Source organism: Nanorana parkeri, unplaced genomic scaffold (assembly GCF_000935625.1).
Source record: "Nanorana parkeri isolate BGI_ZX_2015 unplaced genomic scaffold, ASM93562v1 scaffold49, whole genome shotgun sequence".
Lineage (NCBI taxonomy): Eukaryota > Metazoa > Chordata > Amphibia > Anura > Dicroglossidae > Nanorana > Nanorana parkeri.
The window spans coordinates 2,506,094-2,522,764 of record NW_017306317.1 but is presented as its reverse complement, the minus strand read 5'-3'; the positions used below and the strand labels follow the sequence as shown (position 1 = coordinate 2,522,764).

The 16,671-nt window shown below is 42.4% G+C and overlaps 1 protein-coding gene across 1 annotated transcript in view; it reads left to right on the top strand.

Moving 5' to 3' along the window:
- The window catches only part of CFTR (cystic fibrosis transmembrane conductance regulator), a 126,067-nt gene that overhangs the window by 45,563 nt on the left and 63,833 nt on the right, over window positions 1–16,671 (top strand). Inside the window, exon 11 of the mRNA XM_018573973.1 lies at window positions 9,857–10,050. Coding sequence (XP_018429475.1) covers window positions 9,857–10,050 — 194 coding nt within the window. The remainder of the gene's footprint in view (window positions 1–9,856; window positions 10,051–16,671) is intronic.

Below are 16,671 nucleotides of genomic sequence, written 5' to 3'. Positions count from 1 at the left end.
TAAAATGGCATTATATGTGGAAGGCAGATGGTGTTGAATTCCCCCACCCCTGTTCAAAGGCAGTTATTCCAGTTTGATGTAGATGGCCACTATCACACCTCTAGTGAACCAATTGTCCTCTCTGTCCACAATATGCACCTCACTGTCCCCGAAAAAAATGTCTCTTTTCCTTAAGGTGCAGGAAAGCTGCTGAGTCCTGACCTGCAGAAATGGAACTAACTAGTACTAGCTAAAGTAAATTAGTGATATTACACTTCATTATCGAAAACGTATAAAACATCTGAAGTTTTACTGTACTATTTATAGATCACTATATATCTATGGAAAAAGATATCTTTACCATGGGTCATTTAAACTAGATACATTTGTGGGCAAATGTTTTTGATTGGGAAGGGAATTAGTAAAAGTCCTAAAGAATCAAATATTTTCCATAGGCCTGTATGTCTATTTCAAAATCAATGTGTTGTTATACCAGACCTGCCTTATGTAAAAGCAATTTTTTTAAATTAAAGTCAGTTAAAATAACTTTACATGTAACAAGGCCCCTTGTAATTATTATTATACTGTATGTAATGTAATTTTAACTGATATTAATAAAATATTTACTTTTAATGTGTGTGTCGACAGGACTGGGATAACTTGAAGTGACACTAAACTCTAACTACGGTATTAACAAAACTGTACCTTATGTGTTTATCACTTGGCTGTAGATCCTCAAATCATCTCTGAATTGGTGCTGACACTGTCCTTCCCGTAATGCTCCCGTAATGGACTACAATCTTATGTTTAGTTAATTGATTTGTATTGAGATTGTAGTCCAGCAAAGAAGATCTACAGCTGAGTGATATGTTACATTTGTGTTAATAGTTAAGGTACTTGAATGCATATTTAAGATTCAACTCCTGAGTTTAGTGTCACTTTAAAAGGTGTGGACCCAGTCTGAATGGCTGCAGCATGTTCTGTTTTCTGCTGTGTTCTGTATGAATTGTTTTAGTGGTCCCCTAATCTATTTATTTTTAGGTAAATTTGTACAGATTGTATAAAGAACCCTGTGCTTCTAGGTTCGCTGTTATGTCAACACAACACAGTTCTTTTTGGCAAAGGGGAAAGAAATTTCACATGAACACCTAAACTAATTTGAAGATAGATGCAAAATGTTCTGACTCGTTATGACGTCCTCAAATTGCGCTAATTGTTTTGTTTCAATGATTTATGTTTTCCACTTGCGTTGAAGCCCTTGGCTTCCTGATGACCTCAGATAGAACCCAGAGATAAGACTGGAACTAAACTGAAATATGTAACACCTTTCCCTGCATTTCTCAACTCTGCTTTGATCAAGGTTGCTGGCTACTAATTAACTAACGAGTTACAGCAGCTGTCAAAATGAGAGCTGCAGTCAATCTTCTGATTATCTGTTCATGGAACATTTGGGAATATATTTTACAAGCTTGATATCAGAGGTTGTTTATCAAAGTGCAAGACAGTAACAGCTGACAAGGGCAGGACAGAGATTTTCTCACACTGTATTGCCTAAATCTGGAATAATCCAGCCTATATACATAGCATTTATGGTGGCAGTGATTTTAACATTCTATAAAGCTGAAGTTTAGTTCAATGATGTAACTTACCTCTAATGAAGTATGTCTGACATCCTGCTGGGTGATGGGTCCTGTAGAAGTGGTAAACTTCAGGTGCTGTTTATGTTAACTATTTCTACTGTAAAAGTGAAGGAATCAGCACCGCTCCCTCTCCCCTTGTTCCCCCCCTTGCCCATTTACAAAATATACCTGCATTCTTTTCAAAGTGCAAAGCTTTCTGTGAGGGGAAGAAGGCAGATGAATGACAAGATGCTTCCACTCACAAAACACTTTGCATGTTGAACACTAATTGCATTAAAAGCAGGAGTTAAATGGGTTTTATACAAACAATGTAGTAAGGCTCTGTTCACACCTAGCATTTCGTAGCGCTTTTTCTTCCCTAAAAAACGCCCAAAATAAACGCCCAAAACAAAATCCCATTAACTTCTATGGACATGTTCACATCTGAGTGTTTTGTTGCTTGTATCAAGCTGGAAAAAAGTACGAGCTTCTTTTTGTCAGATTAAGAGCTTGGCCCCATGTACTTCAATGGAAACGCTTAAAAACATGCGATTGCTGCATTTTTGCATGCAATTTACATGCATTTGCCCATTTACATCAGTGTGTCACAATCTGCTTACAAAAAAGTGCAACTTAATGTATGCATATTAAATGCTCAGTAAATGCACAAAAACATGCAGCGCATGTAGAAGCAAATTAAAAAACAACGCTGTCACCTAGATGCGAATGTAGCCTAACATTACATGTATTCTTTTTTTAAGTGCATACATACTAAGTAACTTTCAGAACTTACCCCAAAATGCTGTTATCGTCCTTTATCCTCAGGAGACCAGCATTTGTTCTGGTATCATCCAGGGCAAGCATCTGCATCCAAGACCAGGATGCTGGCCAATAATGATGCAGACACTTGAAGTAGTTTTAAACTCTCAAACTATTTTTCAATAATGAATACAGGTCAAACAAATATACTTTGGCCAGCAAACACATACTGTATATACATTTTGGCCCAAGTACTTACAGTCATGTTTCCAAACAGCTGGCTCCATCTCTCTCAGCTCGGCTTCCCTGATGTTCCTCTCCAGTACAAGCTCACAAGGGACAGAGCAGTCTCTAGGTCGGAGAAGGAAGACGGCAGAAAGGAAGGAAAAGAGGGGAGCAGGAGGGAGGGAAGTGGAGTATCGTGCCTATGTGTTTGTGGAGACACACACAGCTTTATAGCACACACAAGGGTGGCTCCATAGGACCCTACAAGAGAAAGAAGCCACCCTAAAACAGGATATCAGGGCCAGTGCTCAGGGGACCAGCTGTTGCTGCAGCAAGCTAAAACTTTCAAACATTCGGGGGGACCATCCATTGTAAGTGAATTCACCAGCATTTGAAGCTGAAAACATTTTGACTTTAATATCACTTATAGTGATTAGACTTTAGACCCCATTTAGACCTTTCTGGTTAGGTGCAGTGCAGTGTGTGGCAATATTCAACCCGTTAATTAGAATAAGCTGCCAAAGTACCATAATGAAATTAATGCAGCCTCAGTTTTTTAAAAGATTTCCCAACACAGTGCATCGCAATACCTGCTCTTTCAGATTTTGGCCTGGGGTGCAGTCATTGATAATGGACTTTGTTACAACATCGCCAATTTAAATGTTTTTAATAACTGGGGAAATAATAATAATAATAAATAACTAGGGATTATGGCAGCTAGTCATGATGATAATTACCTTTTTATTATTACTTTCCTGCTCAGAATTAGGCTTCAAAACTGTTGCAGTATATGTCAAATTATTGTTTTAATGGGTGAGCAGCAATTACATTGCTTTGTTATTGCTTTAGATAGTGACTAAAGACTGGCCTATGTCCAATGCTGAATAAGGATAACTTTTTCTATCATTACACAAACAAGAGATTGGGGGCAGTTGTCCTACTGGCCCTCTTGCATTCCTTTTGCTTTATAAGGGGGTTATTCACTAAGCAGCCGAAGGCAGCCGAGTGAATAACCGAGCCGAAGTGAAGTGAGCCGACCGCCGTTCGCCTATTCACTTCAGCCCTGTACAGCTGATTTCATCGGTACATCGGCAGAAATCAGCCATACTTCGGCTGGCTTCGGCTCCCTTCGGTTCAGCCGAACATGCTCAGAATGTTCAACTGAACTGAAGAACACGTTCAATTCAGCCGATCCAACATCTGGATCGGCTGAGCCGAACCTCTGGCAGTGCACTCGCTGCCGCTCACCCCTATTCTGGTATTCCGAGGTAGCGAGCAGAATAAAAAAAAGTAAGCAAAAGGAAACAAAAAAAAACCCGGTGTGGGGTCCCCCACCCAAACCAGAAAAGTTAGGAGGAACTCCCTAGTTAAAAATAAAAACTGTCAAATGACCAAATGACCTGACAAATGTCACGGCTGACTCCGCCCATTTGTTTTGATTTGGCCTGGACCTGTGGGAAGACACTGACAGGTGCCGTACAAATGGAAACAGTTGGGCGGCGCTAGCAGTGATGTCATGGCTAGCTCCTCCCAATTGTTTATATTTTGCCGGCATCTGTCAAAATGTCACTTTGCGGCGGGTTTTATTTTATTTCGACTAATCGTCGTCATGGTTGGACAAGGCTAACGTAATCCAAGGGTGGTCCTGTTTGACCCTTGGATTACGTTGGTGGATCAATGCTTTGGCTTTTTTTTTTTTATTAAAGGACTTGCCAAAAAATGTTGTTTTGTATTTCAATTCAAGGATTTTTCTTAAAGGAGAACTATGAGGTGAGTGCTTTTCACTCACCTCATAGTTCTAGCCGACCTGTGACAATGAAACTGTCACAGGTCGGCTCAGTAGATCGGGACGTGAGCGAACACATACCGGCGTTCGCTCACTTCTCGATCTATCCCTGCAGAGAGCCGTGACTGCCACTCACGGCTCCCTGCAGGGATTCCCCCCTCCCCGCTCCGAGCCGCCAGCGCTGACTGGCGGAACGGACGGGGAGGGGGCGGGTACAGCTGGCTCTGCCTCTAGATAGGCAGAGCCAGCTGTCAGTCACGCAGCTGGGCGGATCCAGACATAATTGTCGGGATCCGCTTCAGCTGCGGCGTCTCAGTATACCGCGAGCAGCAGCTCGCGGTATACTGAGCCTAGGGTGACGGGAGGACGCTAATTAGTGTCCTCCCGTTACCCTAAGGAGAACTATGGGGAAAAGCCTTAACCCCATAGTTCTCCTTTAAAGTGTCGGCTCTTTATTTACAATTCATTTGAACCCTTTAGTGAATGAGTAGGGGGACAAGTACCCCTTACTCATTTACAAGGGGAGGGCAGCATCTGGATGCCCCCTTCATTAAAGGGGATACCCCAATGCAAATAAGCCCTGTGTCCTCATCGGCACGGGAACAAGGCGCTTTTCAAGGGGGGACCCTGAAAAAGCACCCTCCGAATGCCGAGGGCATGTGGCCTGGTAGGTATGGTGCAAGGAGGGGGGGGGGCACTCGCTTGTCCCCCCCTTTCCTGCCCTGCCATGCCTGCCCTCGGATTAAGGGTCTGACTGGGAATTTTAGGGGGGACCCCACATTTTATTTTTTATTTCCCCATTTTTGGGGGGTGGACTTCCCCCTTTAAATTCCTACCAGACCTAAAGGGCTTTGTATGACTTTTGGGGTGTTTTAGCTTGGCTGAGCTGTTTGGCTGCTTTACAGGCTTTTGTGAATAGGTCCAGGGCCGAAGTGAGCCGAAGGATTAGCCGAAGCTACGGCTATATCCTTCGGCTCTTTAGCGAATAACTCTCTAAATCTTTTCAAAATACAGGTATAAAAGATATGTTTAAAATAAATGTGTACTTAGATAAATAAATGGGTTTTTATTACTAGCAATGTCTTCTGAATATGCTAGATACCTGCCCGTCACAGTGGTTTACTAATTTACTTACTTTCTAAGCTGCTGACTTCTTTCAGATCAAGAGGTGTGACTTTGCTGTGACTTGATTTGCTACATGCTTGTCCCAGGTTGGTTTCTTAAAGAAGTAAATCCAGAAGATCAGTTTAAAAACCAACCAAATATCCTTTTCAGAAGTCAGTACTGGCAGCTTACATGTTTCTCTTGGTGTAGATGTCCATTAGTTTACATGTAGGTTGCCATTTTCACCATCGCCTATATTAAAATCAATATGATGTTTAAAATAAACCTGGTTTGTGGGTAATGGATGCATAATAACATTTCTAAAACGCAATGTGCCATACCATGTTTTATTAATGAAATGACTACCAATACACCAATGCATTTGTTGCAAAGTTCAAAGAACATACTGTCATTTAAAAAGAATATTTTGCTACATACCAGGTCAAAGAAATGATTACTCAGCGACCTATTAAGTCTACTTGTACACTTGAAATATTTATGTACTTTATAGTGGTGTGTAAATACGAACTCTTTCATTTGTATACTGTTATATTTTATCATAAATAGAACTTGTTTGATCAGCAACTCCAGAGCTGATCATAGGAAGTCGGTTGCTTTGATTCTATAAACATTATACAGTGTTCCCATTAAATATCTTATCTAAATTCTATTAAGATATAAGCTTGGTATAAAGCCAACTTGATACTGGAATTCCAGCTACTGAAGAATTATTTTCTGAGAAATCCTGTAAGGCTCGGTGGATTTTAGCTGACACACAACATTGCACTTTTAAAACTATAAGGACATATTTTGTACAATAAACCAAAGAAGAACTGAACTCCATACATTTTTACATTTCTATACAGACATCAAAGTAGAATTGATATATAGCAGTATATGAACAGACCGCACTATCCAGAGAATTCCAATACTGCAGACTTTATTGAAATTCACAGCAAATCCAGTATAACAGTGAATAAAGTGTATAATGCAAAAAATGCCAGCACTGCACACCCCCAACCAGCACCAACCAAGAGGTGTGCAGTGCTGGCATTTGTTGCTTTATACACTTTATTCACTGTTATACTGGATTTGCTGTGAATTTCAATAAAGTCTTCAGTATTGGAATTCTCTGGATAGTGCAGCCCAGTGGCGGAACTACTGCCGGTGCGGGCGCACCAGGGCCTTGGGCCTGTGGGGGCCCCAGCACAGTCCCAGCGCCTGATCGGTACCCAGCGGCCAGCGGGCCCCCCATCTCTGCGCCGAGAGTGTCGGATCATCCGTTCATCCGATGGTTGCCATGGCGATAGAATGCTTAGCCCGATCGGGAGCCGCGCTGTGTAATCTGACACAGCGCGTCTGACAATCCAAAATGGGGGGGGCGCGACGCACTGAAATGGGGGGGCCTGTCCGCCGGCTGAGATAGTATGGGGCCCGCCGGCCACTGTGATGAGGGAGCCGCAGAACAAGGAGGCACTGAAGACAGCCCTGCAGGCACATCATGGGGCCTCAGACGGCAGTGAGGACCCAGCAAACAGAAAACACATAGGAAACAGATGAAGACAGAAGACCGGCCAGAAGAGGTAAGGGGGGGTAAATAGTCCTCTATAGCCTGTGCCATTCTGCATTGCTGTAAATATTAGGGTTGCACCGATATATCGGCCGCCAAAAGATATCGGCCGGAAATGACACTTTTGGCTAAATGCCAAAAGTGCCATTTTTCTGCTGATACAGCGGTCCGTGCTTTCTTTCCTCCCCACTGGGCGCTGCTCTGTGTCCCAGCGGGGAGGAGAGAAAGTGACAGCCGGCCGAGCGCTGCGGCAGGAGAGCGCTGTATTTGTGGGTTTTTTTTTGGGGGGGGGGCCCAAAAAAAAATCTTGCACCAGGGCCCTTTGTTCCTTTGATTGGGAAAGGAGCTAATTAACCTACCATCATGTCTTTGGAGTGTGGGAGGAAGCAGAAGTGCCAGAAGGAAACCCATACAAGCCTATGGAGAATATGCAAACCATATAACTTAAGATACCAGAAAACCATTAAGTGCAATGGAGCAACTTTTGCAAAGTATCATATTATGACTTCAGTTCAGCCATGTTTTGTGATATGACAGTCATGTAGTGTGATTTACTAAAGGGTCTGCAGAGCTACCAATGTGGAAAGGTCTGTTTACTTTTCTGCAGCATAATTAGCTATTTGAAAGGAATGTGTTAAATGATCTGCTGAACTTTGGGTACACAGCCTCTGAGATGTCTTTCTGTATAACATGGGTTGTTCAATACTTCACTGCAGTAATAATGATGCAAGTTGTCTCAAGGATGTCTCAGAAATGACTCAGCTTGCATGTCGTTGTCAGTAAAATACTTCAAACATAACATACCACAGAGTAAGGGCAGAAACTTCACAGTGGGTACAAACAAGTACAAAATGATGTTATGTTAATGTGGGGGAAAGCATGATGAAAACATTTACTATCAAAGTTAAACGTAAATCAGTTATAAAAGACACAAATACATTTGACTTGGTAACAAATCAAGGGATGCAAAGTCACCAGCACTACAATCACCAGCACTACAGACATGTAATTGCACCTTACACATTTATTGTGAAGAACAGTGTCACAGACACATATAATAATGTTTTGGGGCCTTGCAGGTCCCTTTCACAAAGCAAAATTGGGTGACATACCACTCTATAGGGTCTATTCACGAGTGCTGTCTGCCGGCCAATGGCCGGCTGCTCAGCCAGCTTCGGCTTTCAGCACGGCTCAGCCAAGCCGATGCATATGCGTTCGGCTCGGCCGAGCCGCTCGGCCATGATCGGGAGCTGTACGGGCTATTGTGAATAGCCTGTACAGCACCTCTTAGGTTCTGCTGAACTGAAGGGGTCCTGGGGCCGAAGCTAGCCGAAGGATCGGCCGAAGCTACAGCCAGATCCTTCGGCAGCTTCGTGAATAGACCCCTATGTTTCTTTGAAAAAAGGACCCTGCACGGCCTCAAAATGATGGTATACAGTATGTGTCTGCGACACTGTTTTTTCACAATACATTTGTGAGGCATAATTACATATCTGGAGTGCTGGTGACTTTGCATCCCTTGATCTGGTTTTGGCGCGGTGCAATTGGACACTATCACTTTGTCCACCCACCTATTATTATTTGAAAGTCTAATACCATCAGGAGTACAGGATCATATGTGAACTGATTTGACTTAGTATTAGTCTGATAAAATCCCCTATACAGCAGCACTTAGAATTGGGGAAAGAGGGGCAGGGCTGGGAACCAGTCAGGTGTACTGCATGCATATGTGACAGAGAATACTGACAGCTGGAGAGAGCAAAATGAGCAGAGAAGTGACCTCATCAGTCTGTGAATGCTATTTCACTCTCCAGTCAGCAGGATAAGGGGTGGAGAGAGTACAGTCTATAACTGTAACAATGAAAGTGGTGTCAACCACCTGGCTGTTTAGCAGGGCTGTTAAAATCTCAAAACTTGACAGACAGAAATACAAATTCTTTGGCAGGTAAAACCGCTCCCTTATATGTATTTAATCTGTGTATTTGTTTATTTAGCTGTTTGTCTGTAATTCGTCTTTAATATGCCCATAGAAATGAGGTGATGATATTTCCGTGGGTTGTAGCAGATATCAATATTGTTTCTCCCAAGATTAGGTCCATGTTGGAATGTCTGGCAGTTTTCTTCCATCCGTTCTCTTAGAGCATCAACATGCATGCTGAACATTTTAAGTGTGATTGTTAATAAATTTTAATAAACAAATTTACCATTTGTATGAAAATGGTCTAACCATAATCTGCTTAGCATGTCTAGCATCAGCCACTTTCTTCTTGTCCAGAGTACTGACACATGCATAAGTGAAAACAGAAAGCGGGGAGATGTATTTGAACTACGCAGCAGGTATGCCAAATCACATCTCACAAGAGTTGCACAAGGACCGGTGACAAAAATCCCACTGTTTTGACACCACCAGACTTAAATTACGTCTTTGGAACAAATGTAATGCAAAGGTGCAATTAATTACTTTTGCAAATAATAAAACATAGCTAATTGTTGGATCTGTCATTATATTCGGTGGAACTGAATTAACTTAACACCTCCCAAGTGTGTTATGTAAACCTATCAGGTTCAGCCATTTTTGTAGGAATTCCAGTAAGATACAATCAACATACTGTGCAATCAATAGGAAGTGAGCAGAGTAACTTCCATGGATAATATGTTGTGCAACACCTAATTTATGGGCATCGTAGGAGCCCTGTGCAGTGTGAAAGTCGAGGTTGGAAGACCTTGCATTTATAAACTCTTCCTGTCATTTAAAGCATAATGTGGAAATGGTAGAGTTTGTGCCATAAGTACTCAATCTGTATTTGCTATTGCAGACTTCTCTTCTAATGATGATCATGGGAGAGCTGGTACCTTCCTCAGGGAAAATAAAACACAGTGGACGAATATCATTTTCTCCTCAAGTGTCCTGGATAATGCCTGGGACCATCAAGGAAAACATAGTGTTTGGGGTCTCCTATGACCAGTACAGATACCTGAGTGTCATCAAGGCTTGCCAACTGGAGGAGGTTAGTGGTTTATTTGCACAGGTCTGTAACTTTAATGAAGATAAGAAGAGTTGTATAACCTTATTACTAATCTGAATGGTAATAAAATTGTTGTATAAGAACGGGAGTATCATACCACCCCTAATCTTTTGGTGGCTCTTTTAGTGTCATGGTGCCATTGGTTGTTTAGTATCATACCACCCCTAATCTTTTGGTGGCTCTTTTAGTGTCATGGTGCCATTGGTTGTTTAGTGTTAATAATAAACTAACTAATTCCTGGACCACTAGCAGCTTTGTATTGTACATTTGGGGAAAAATTTGATTTTATAACCTGTGCTATACAAAACACAGCTATAACATGGAACTATTATATCTTTACTTTATTTTGCTCCTCTTTCATAAAAATCTTGTAACATGCTCAGTGAATCTATTCAGAGATTATGTTGTAAGTAGGAATGCACCGATACCGATACTAGTATCGATATCGCTGCCGTTACTGAGTATTTAGGCAAGTACTCGTACTCGCCCAAATGCTCCGATACTTATACTGATACCAGAACTTCTGGTCAGAGGGAGATTTTCTCTGACTGGCAGTGTCGCGAGGGAACATGGAGCCGGCTTCCTGGCCAATCAGGATTGACTGGGAAGCTGGTTCCATGCTATTTGGCCATTAAGCAAGCACAGCAATGTAGGCGGAGTGTGCAGAGTGGCACTCCCCTATAGCAGGGCGCAGTACTCACCAGCCTCACACTGACAGCTCTCCGTGTGCATCTTTGGATTCTGGTTGATTGTGACATCACCGGCTAGATCGCTGGGCCAGCAGACTCTCTGACAGCGTCCAGAGGTCTGACCGGGGACCACAAAATCAAAGTGCCAAACAGCCGCCAAACAGCCGCCTCGATGCAATCGGCACCATGCCGGCTTCCTGGCTAATCAGGAAGCCGGGCGACAGGTAATGGCCCGCTTCCCAGCTTCCTGACTGGCCAGGAAGCTGGCTCCACGCAGATTGCCTGGGAAGCCGGCTTCCCAGCCATTCAACGTCAAGCACGCCAAACAGCATGGAGCTGGCTTCTCGGGCAATCAAGAAGCTGGGCAGTGGGTAATGACTCGCTGCCAAGCTTCCTGCTTGCCCCGGAAAGACGGCTCCATGCTACCGGAAGTACCGGTATCGGCGAGTACCGAAGTATAAATATTGGTAATCGTACTTGATACCGAAAAACCAGTACAACTCTAGTTGTAAATAGAGTACCCTGTATTTATTTCAGCTTTTTTGTTTTCTTTTTGCTGAAGACATAGTAATTTCATTGTAAATAAAATAAAAGTAGATGACGCAACCCTTGATCAGTGCACACTTCATTTTAACCATTTCACCTACAGTTGTGACAGATGGAAATAATTTTCAAGGATCATCACCCTACCCCTATTCAGTGAGATACTGCAAAGTAGTAAACTGTTCACTAACTCTTTCTGTTCTGCATATATGAAAGTCCACAATGAGCAACACAGCCATATGCAATAGTGGGATTTACTGACCTCACTTCTGTTTCTTGTCAGCTTAAAGGGACTGTATAGCCTTTTTAATGTGTGTGTATACCGTGTTTCCCCGAAAATAAGACACTGTCTTATATATTTTTTGGCTCAAAAAAACACACTAGGTCTTATTTTCGGGGTAGGTCTTATTTTTATTTTTTTAATATATAACAATCCAAAGTTAATGCAAATCCAAATTAAATAATCCAAAATGGCAAAGTTAAGAATAGGGTGATCAGGGCAATCAGGGGTGCCATACCTTTCCAAGAGCGCTTTCACTATAGATTCCTCACAGGCGGAGTGCATTTGGTATCAATCCGCCTGTGACAGGAGTCGGCGCTATAGAGGAGGCATTGGCTTATGCGGCTCTGCTCCATGTGCTGCCGCCTAGCTTCCTCTAGTACTGGCTTCATTTGCACCACTGATTCTCTCCCGTGGCTCTTCAGGTTCCCCCCTTATGCCACCACCGGCCCTTGCAATGGTCACAACTAGGTCTTATTTTCGGGGTAGGTCTTATATTTTAGCAATTCCCAAAAATAGTACTAGGTCTTATTTTCGGGGTAGGTCTTATTTTCAGGGAAACAGGGTATACACTGAGTGGCCAGATTATTATGACCACCCCATCAGTACTTCGTTGGGCCACGAGATGACTCCACGAGATGACTTCGTTGGGCTGCCTTGTGACTCCACGAGATGTTGAAAGGTGATGCGTGGAATCTGACACTGCACTGTTGCCCTTCTGTTGTCTTGTACCAGTCTTGCCACTCTCCGTTCTGCCCTAACATTGACTAGTCGCTGACGCTGATAATAATCTGGCCACTCAGTGTATATACCCACAAACATCTTGCAACTGAAGGAAATTTGCAATGAGAAATGGTCAAACATTTTACAGAGTTGATGTCAGAGTCTGGTGGCTAAGGTATTCAAAATATCTACAAGAAGTAATTTCTGCTAAAGGGGGCAATTCTAGCTGAAGCCAATTATGTGCTTACTGTTTCCTCAGTACACCACTTCTACAGATTTTTTTTCTATTTAATACATGATTTGAAAGGCAATATTTATTTCACCTTTATCTGTAGACACTGGTTGGGTGAAGATCTAATATTTGCCTGTTTAAATATCTGGAAAACAGTTTTCATGGGGTGCACTTAATTTTTTACATGACTATATGAACTTTTTAAGGTATTTAGATTTTAATGTAAGCACTGCCATAATAAACTCAAAATGTGTGTTCACAAAAGTACACTGTATGATTTTTGTAAACTGTCAGATAGTAAACATTTCATATGAATATATGCATTTTTATGCCTTTACTTTTAATGAATATAAAAGTGGAACTCCAGCCAAAACATTTGTAAGTGAAGACAGGTTAGACAATTTTTTTATTGTGTTCTGCTGATTTTTGTCACGTTTCCTATCTCCATGACTGGCGCTACCTGGAAAAGCAGTAAGGGGAAATCTCTCCATCTGAGACAGGGGCGGAAATAAATACACTCCTTTTCTTGGTAGAACAGAGAGGTGATGGATCTTCTCAGGTTTTATTGTTGTCTATATTCCCATTCAGAAGGTTTTTTCCTCACTTCCTGTCCCAGTGACTGCACCCGACAGGATAGGAAATTAGGATAAAAGCTATGCTTTCACCTAGAGCTATTTACTGTATATCCAGCATTTCAGGATCATGCTTTGAGCTTAGCACAAACTCTGGGCGTGTGTGTGCGGTATCGAGTACCGATATTTTTCTTTTGGTACCGGCCAATACCGAATACCGAGTACCATCCAGGAAGCCAGGCGGCATGTAATGACTCACCACCTGGTTTCCTGATTAGCCGTGAAGCCGGGCAGCGTATAAAGACTCGCTACCGGCTTCCCGATTAGCAGGGAAGCCGTCCCCATGCTTCTTGTCACTAGGTGACGAGAAAGCATGGAGCCAGCTTTCTGGCCAATCAGGAAGCCGGGGGCTGTGTAATGACGCGGCACCCGGCTTCCTGATTGCCCGGGAAGCCAGCTTCATGTTCCCTCATCGTTACACGGCGCCGGGCTTCCTGATTGACCAGCTTCCGACCAATGTTACGTCATTACATGCTGCCCAGCTACCTGATTGGCCGGGAAACCGGCTTCATGCTCCCTCGTCAATACACAGCGCCTGGCTTCCTGATTGGCCAGCTTCCAAAGAATGTTGCGTCATTACACGCTGCCCGGCTACCTGATTGGCCGGGAAGCTGGCTCCATGCTCTCTCGTCACAAGTGACAAGAGAGCATGGAGCCAGCTTCCAGATACCAGAAGTATCGGGCTAGGCATCGGAGCATTTGGGCGAGTATGAGTACTCGGCATCGGCACAGATACTAGTATTGGTATACATTCATTCATAATTTCTGATGACATCTAGCAGATCCTTAAACATAGTTTTACATTTCATGCAGATTTACCAGCAATGAGTACTGTTCAGTGTGTTTTGACCAGTTTTTATTTTGGAAATGGCACAGTAGGAACCTGGCAAAGTAACAACATTTTTTGATTAGAAAGTGTGTATCTTATAAGATAAAATGTGTGGAGAATCACACTATGTGAAGTTCTGGCTGTTGTATTATAATAAAAGCTATGGCCATGTTGTTTTCTTTACATTATAATAAGGAAATCCTCTCTTATAAGTAAATATTTGAACTGCTGACACACCAGTCTGTGTGTACATTGATGAAACTTGAGTGCCTACAAAAACCACAGTACCAACTGCCCAAAGCTTCCAGACCATTCTTAGGTTTCACAGATTTGTTCCTGGCTTACAAAGCCTTGAAGAGCCAACATTTTCTAATTACTGACAAAATGCCATGAACCTTATTTATAGAAACAAAATGGAGACCGGGAATAAGACAACCAATCAGAAAAAAAGAAAATCAGAATTTAAGTCAAATTATTTACTCTCTCAGTAAACACTGTGAGACTGAGTTATAAATGTTCTGCTAGCGGATAGCTGAGCGGATGCTGTTTGCACGCACTCACGTCCCTATATAGCATTAGCTAGCATAGGAAATGTCTATACTCCTCAGCGCCATCTAGTGGCACTAGTGCAATGTGAATGAAATCTACCCAGTTATATGCTGGTGGAACATTTATAAATTAGCGCCATGCATCAAAGTGTCAGTACTAAGAAATGTTACATTCTCACAGCTAGCAATCAGGTCAAAAGCTGATACTTTAGGTCATATCGAAACCTGATTAGTTGTGGGGAAACAACAGCAGTTTGTAGTGCTGCGCTACACTTGCAGTAACCTAAGTACTATTTTATTACGTTGACATAATCTGGATTTATTGGTAATTGGCAAAGCTTGACAGACAATATTTGGCATCAAATTAGATATGATGTATTTTAAGTTTAGGCAACTACACGGCTTTTTTTTAATTCCAATCTATGTTTTGGATTCATGCTCTTCTTAGAATCCTATTATTTCATGTTTTCATGTAAGCCAGTTATATAACATAGCCTTAATATACTTTCAGAAATCAAACCCTTTCATGTGTGGTCAACCCTTTTCCTAGGCATGTCATCACTTTATAATAGTGTGGCAGACATGCCATGGTTCCTATCAATTAATCATTTCCAGGGAGGGGACAGGTAACACATTATTATGAGGGTCTGGTTTAAGAGATCATCTTATCTAAATTTCAGCGAAGGCCTTTCCTCTCCAGTTGTCTCTGGCAGCATCTCATTGGGTCACGTTAAGGGGGGGTGGGGGCCTGCCCCCTTTCCAGCCAGAGCATCCCAGGTTGCTAAGAGATCTTTGCAACCTGTAACGCTCTTGCTGGTGTCCCACCCAGCTCACTGATGTCATCCTGGCCAGCTGCTGGCAACCAGTGATGTCAGTGAACCCCCTGGTAACGTCTTTGTCACCAGCATCCCCTCCCCCTGCCCCACCTCAGTCAGAGAATACCGTAGGGACACCCCTGATTTGAGCTATACTCTTATGTTCAGAAACTCTGACACACTGTTTAAGAGTTTTTATTTAGCACTAAACACCTCAGTCATTAAAACCATGAACACAAAAAAACTCTTGTTAGGAGTGGGGCTCGTCTTTCAGCAGACAAGAGACAAGCCTCTCCATATTTAACCCCTGAAACCTATAACCAACAAATGAATCCTATAATAGAAATATATCTATTTTATTATTTTATATAGCATGGACATATATCTGTCTATGATTTACAGAGGACAGAGTGCTACAAAGCCATAAAGGATGGCAGTATCAGACTTTGTTGAAAGTGCAGGCATGAGCTTCTTGTAGAAATTATATATGCCTAGCTGTTATGTTGATCCAAAGGGCTGAATATATTAAGATACTGTTTCAGAACAAATATACAGCGCAGGAGGTTTGACTTCAATCACTGCATGTTCTAAACCGGTGTTTCATAAATATTGAGGCTAGAGATAGCCTGACAACAAGTATTTACAAAAGGAGTTCAGCAATGAGATCCTCAGTAATTCTGCCAGTACAAGTTATGTTATATAGCGTAGTTAAGTATGGTCCACTTTTTTATGTTATCAACTATTTCATGTTTAGGAGACACTAGCTGCAGGGAAAAGTAACTAGCTGTATAAAGAAAAAGCTCAACAGAACCACAACTGTATGTATGTATATATATATATATATATTGTACAGGACGCCCGGAACGCATCCTGGACGAAAGGTATATTTCCCCATTATTTAAGTCATGGTTCCTTTGAGGGGTTAACAACAGGTTTTGTCAGAAGTTCTTACCAATGCAGGATGAGTGGTTCCGGGGTGAGTTTTTTTGAAAGGAAACTGGAGGCTCGGATAGATATTGGGTGGAAAAGAGCCTCCAACCCTGACTAAAGGCATTCGGTCCTGGTAAGGGTTAACCCACCTGCTGGTAGTGTTTAAAGAGCACAGGAAACCGTCCGGCAGTGGTCTCTGAGGTGTCTTTGGAGCAGGACACATGGTTGTGCTAGGCTGTGAACTGCTGCTTACTGAGACACTGCTGCTGGGTGTCTGTGCCCGTGTGGAAACCTCTTGGAGCTGGCTGAGACTCTAACCCTGGTGTGGGACTAACTTACTGAAGCAGTTAGCCATTCATTAACTTGTACTGAAGGGAAGTTT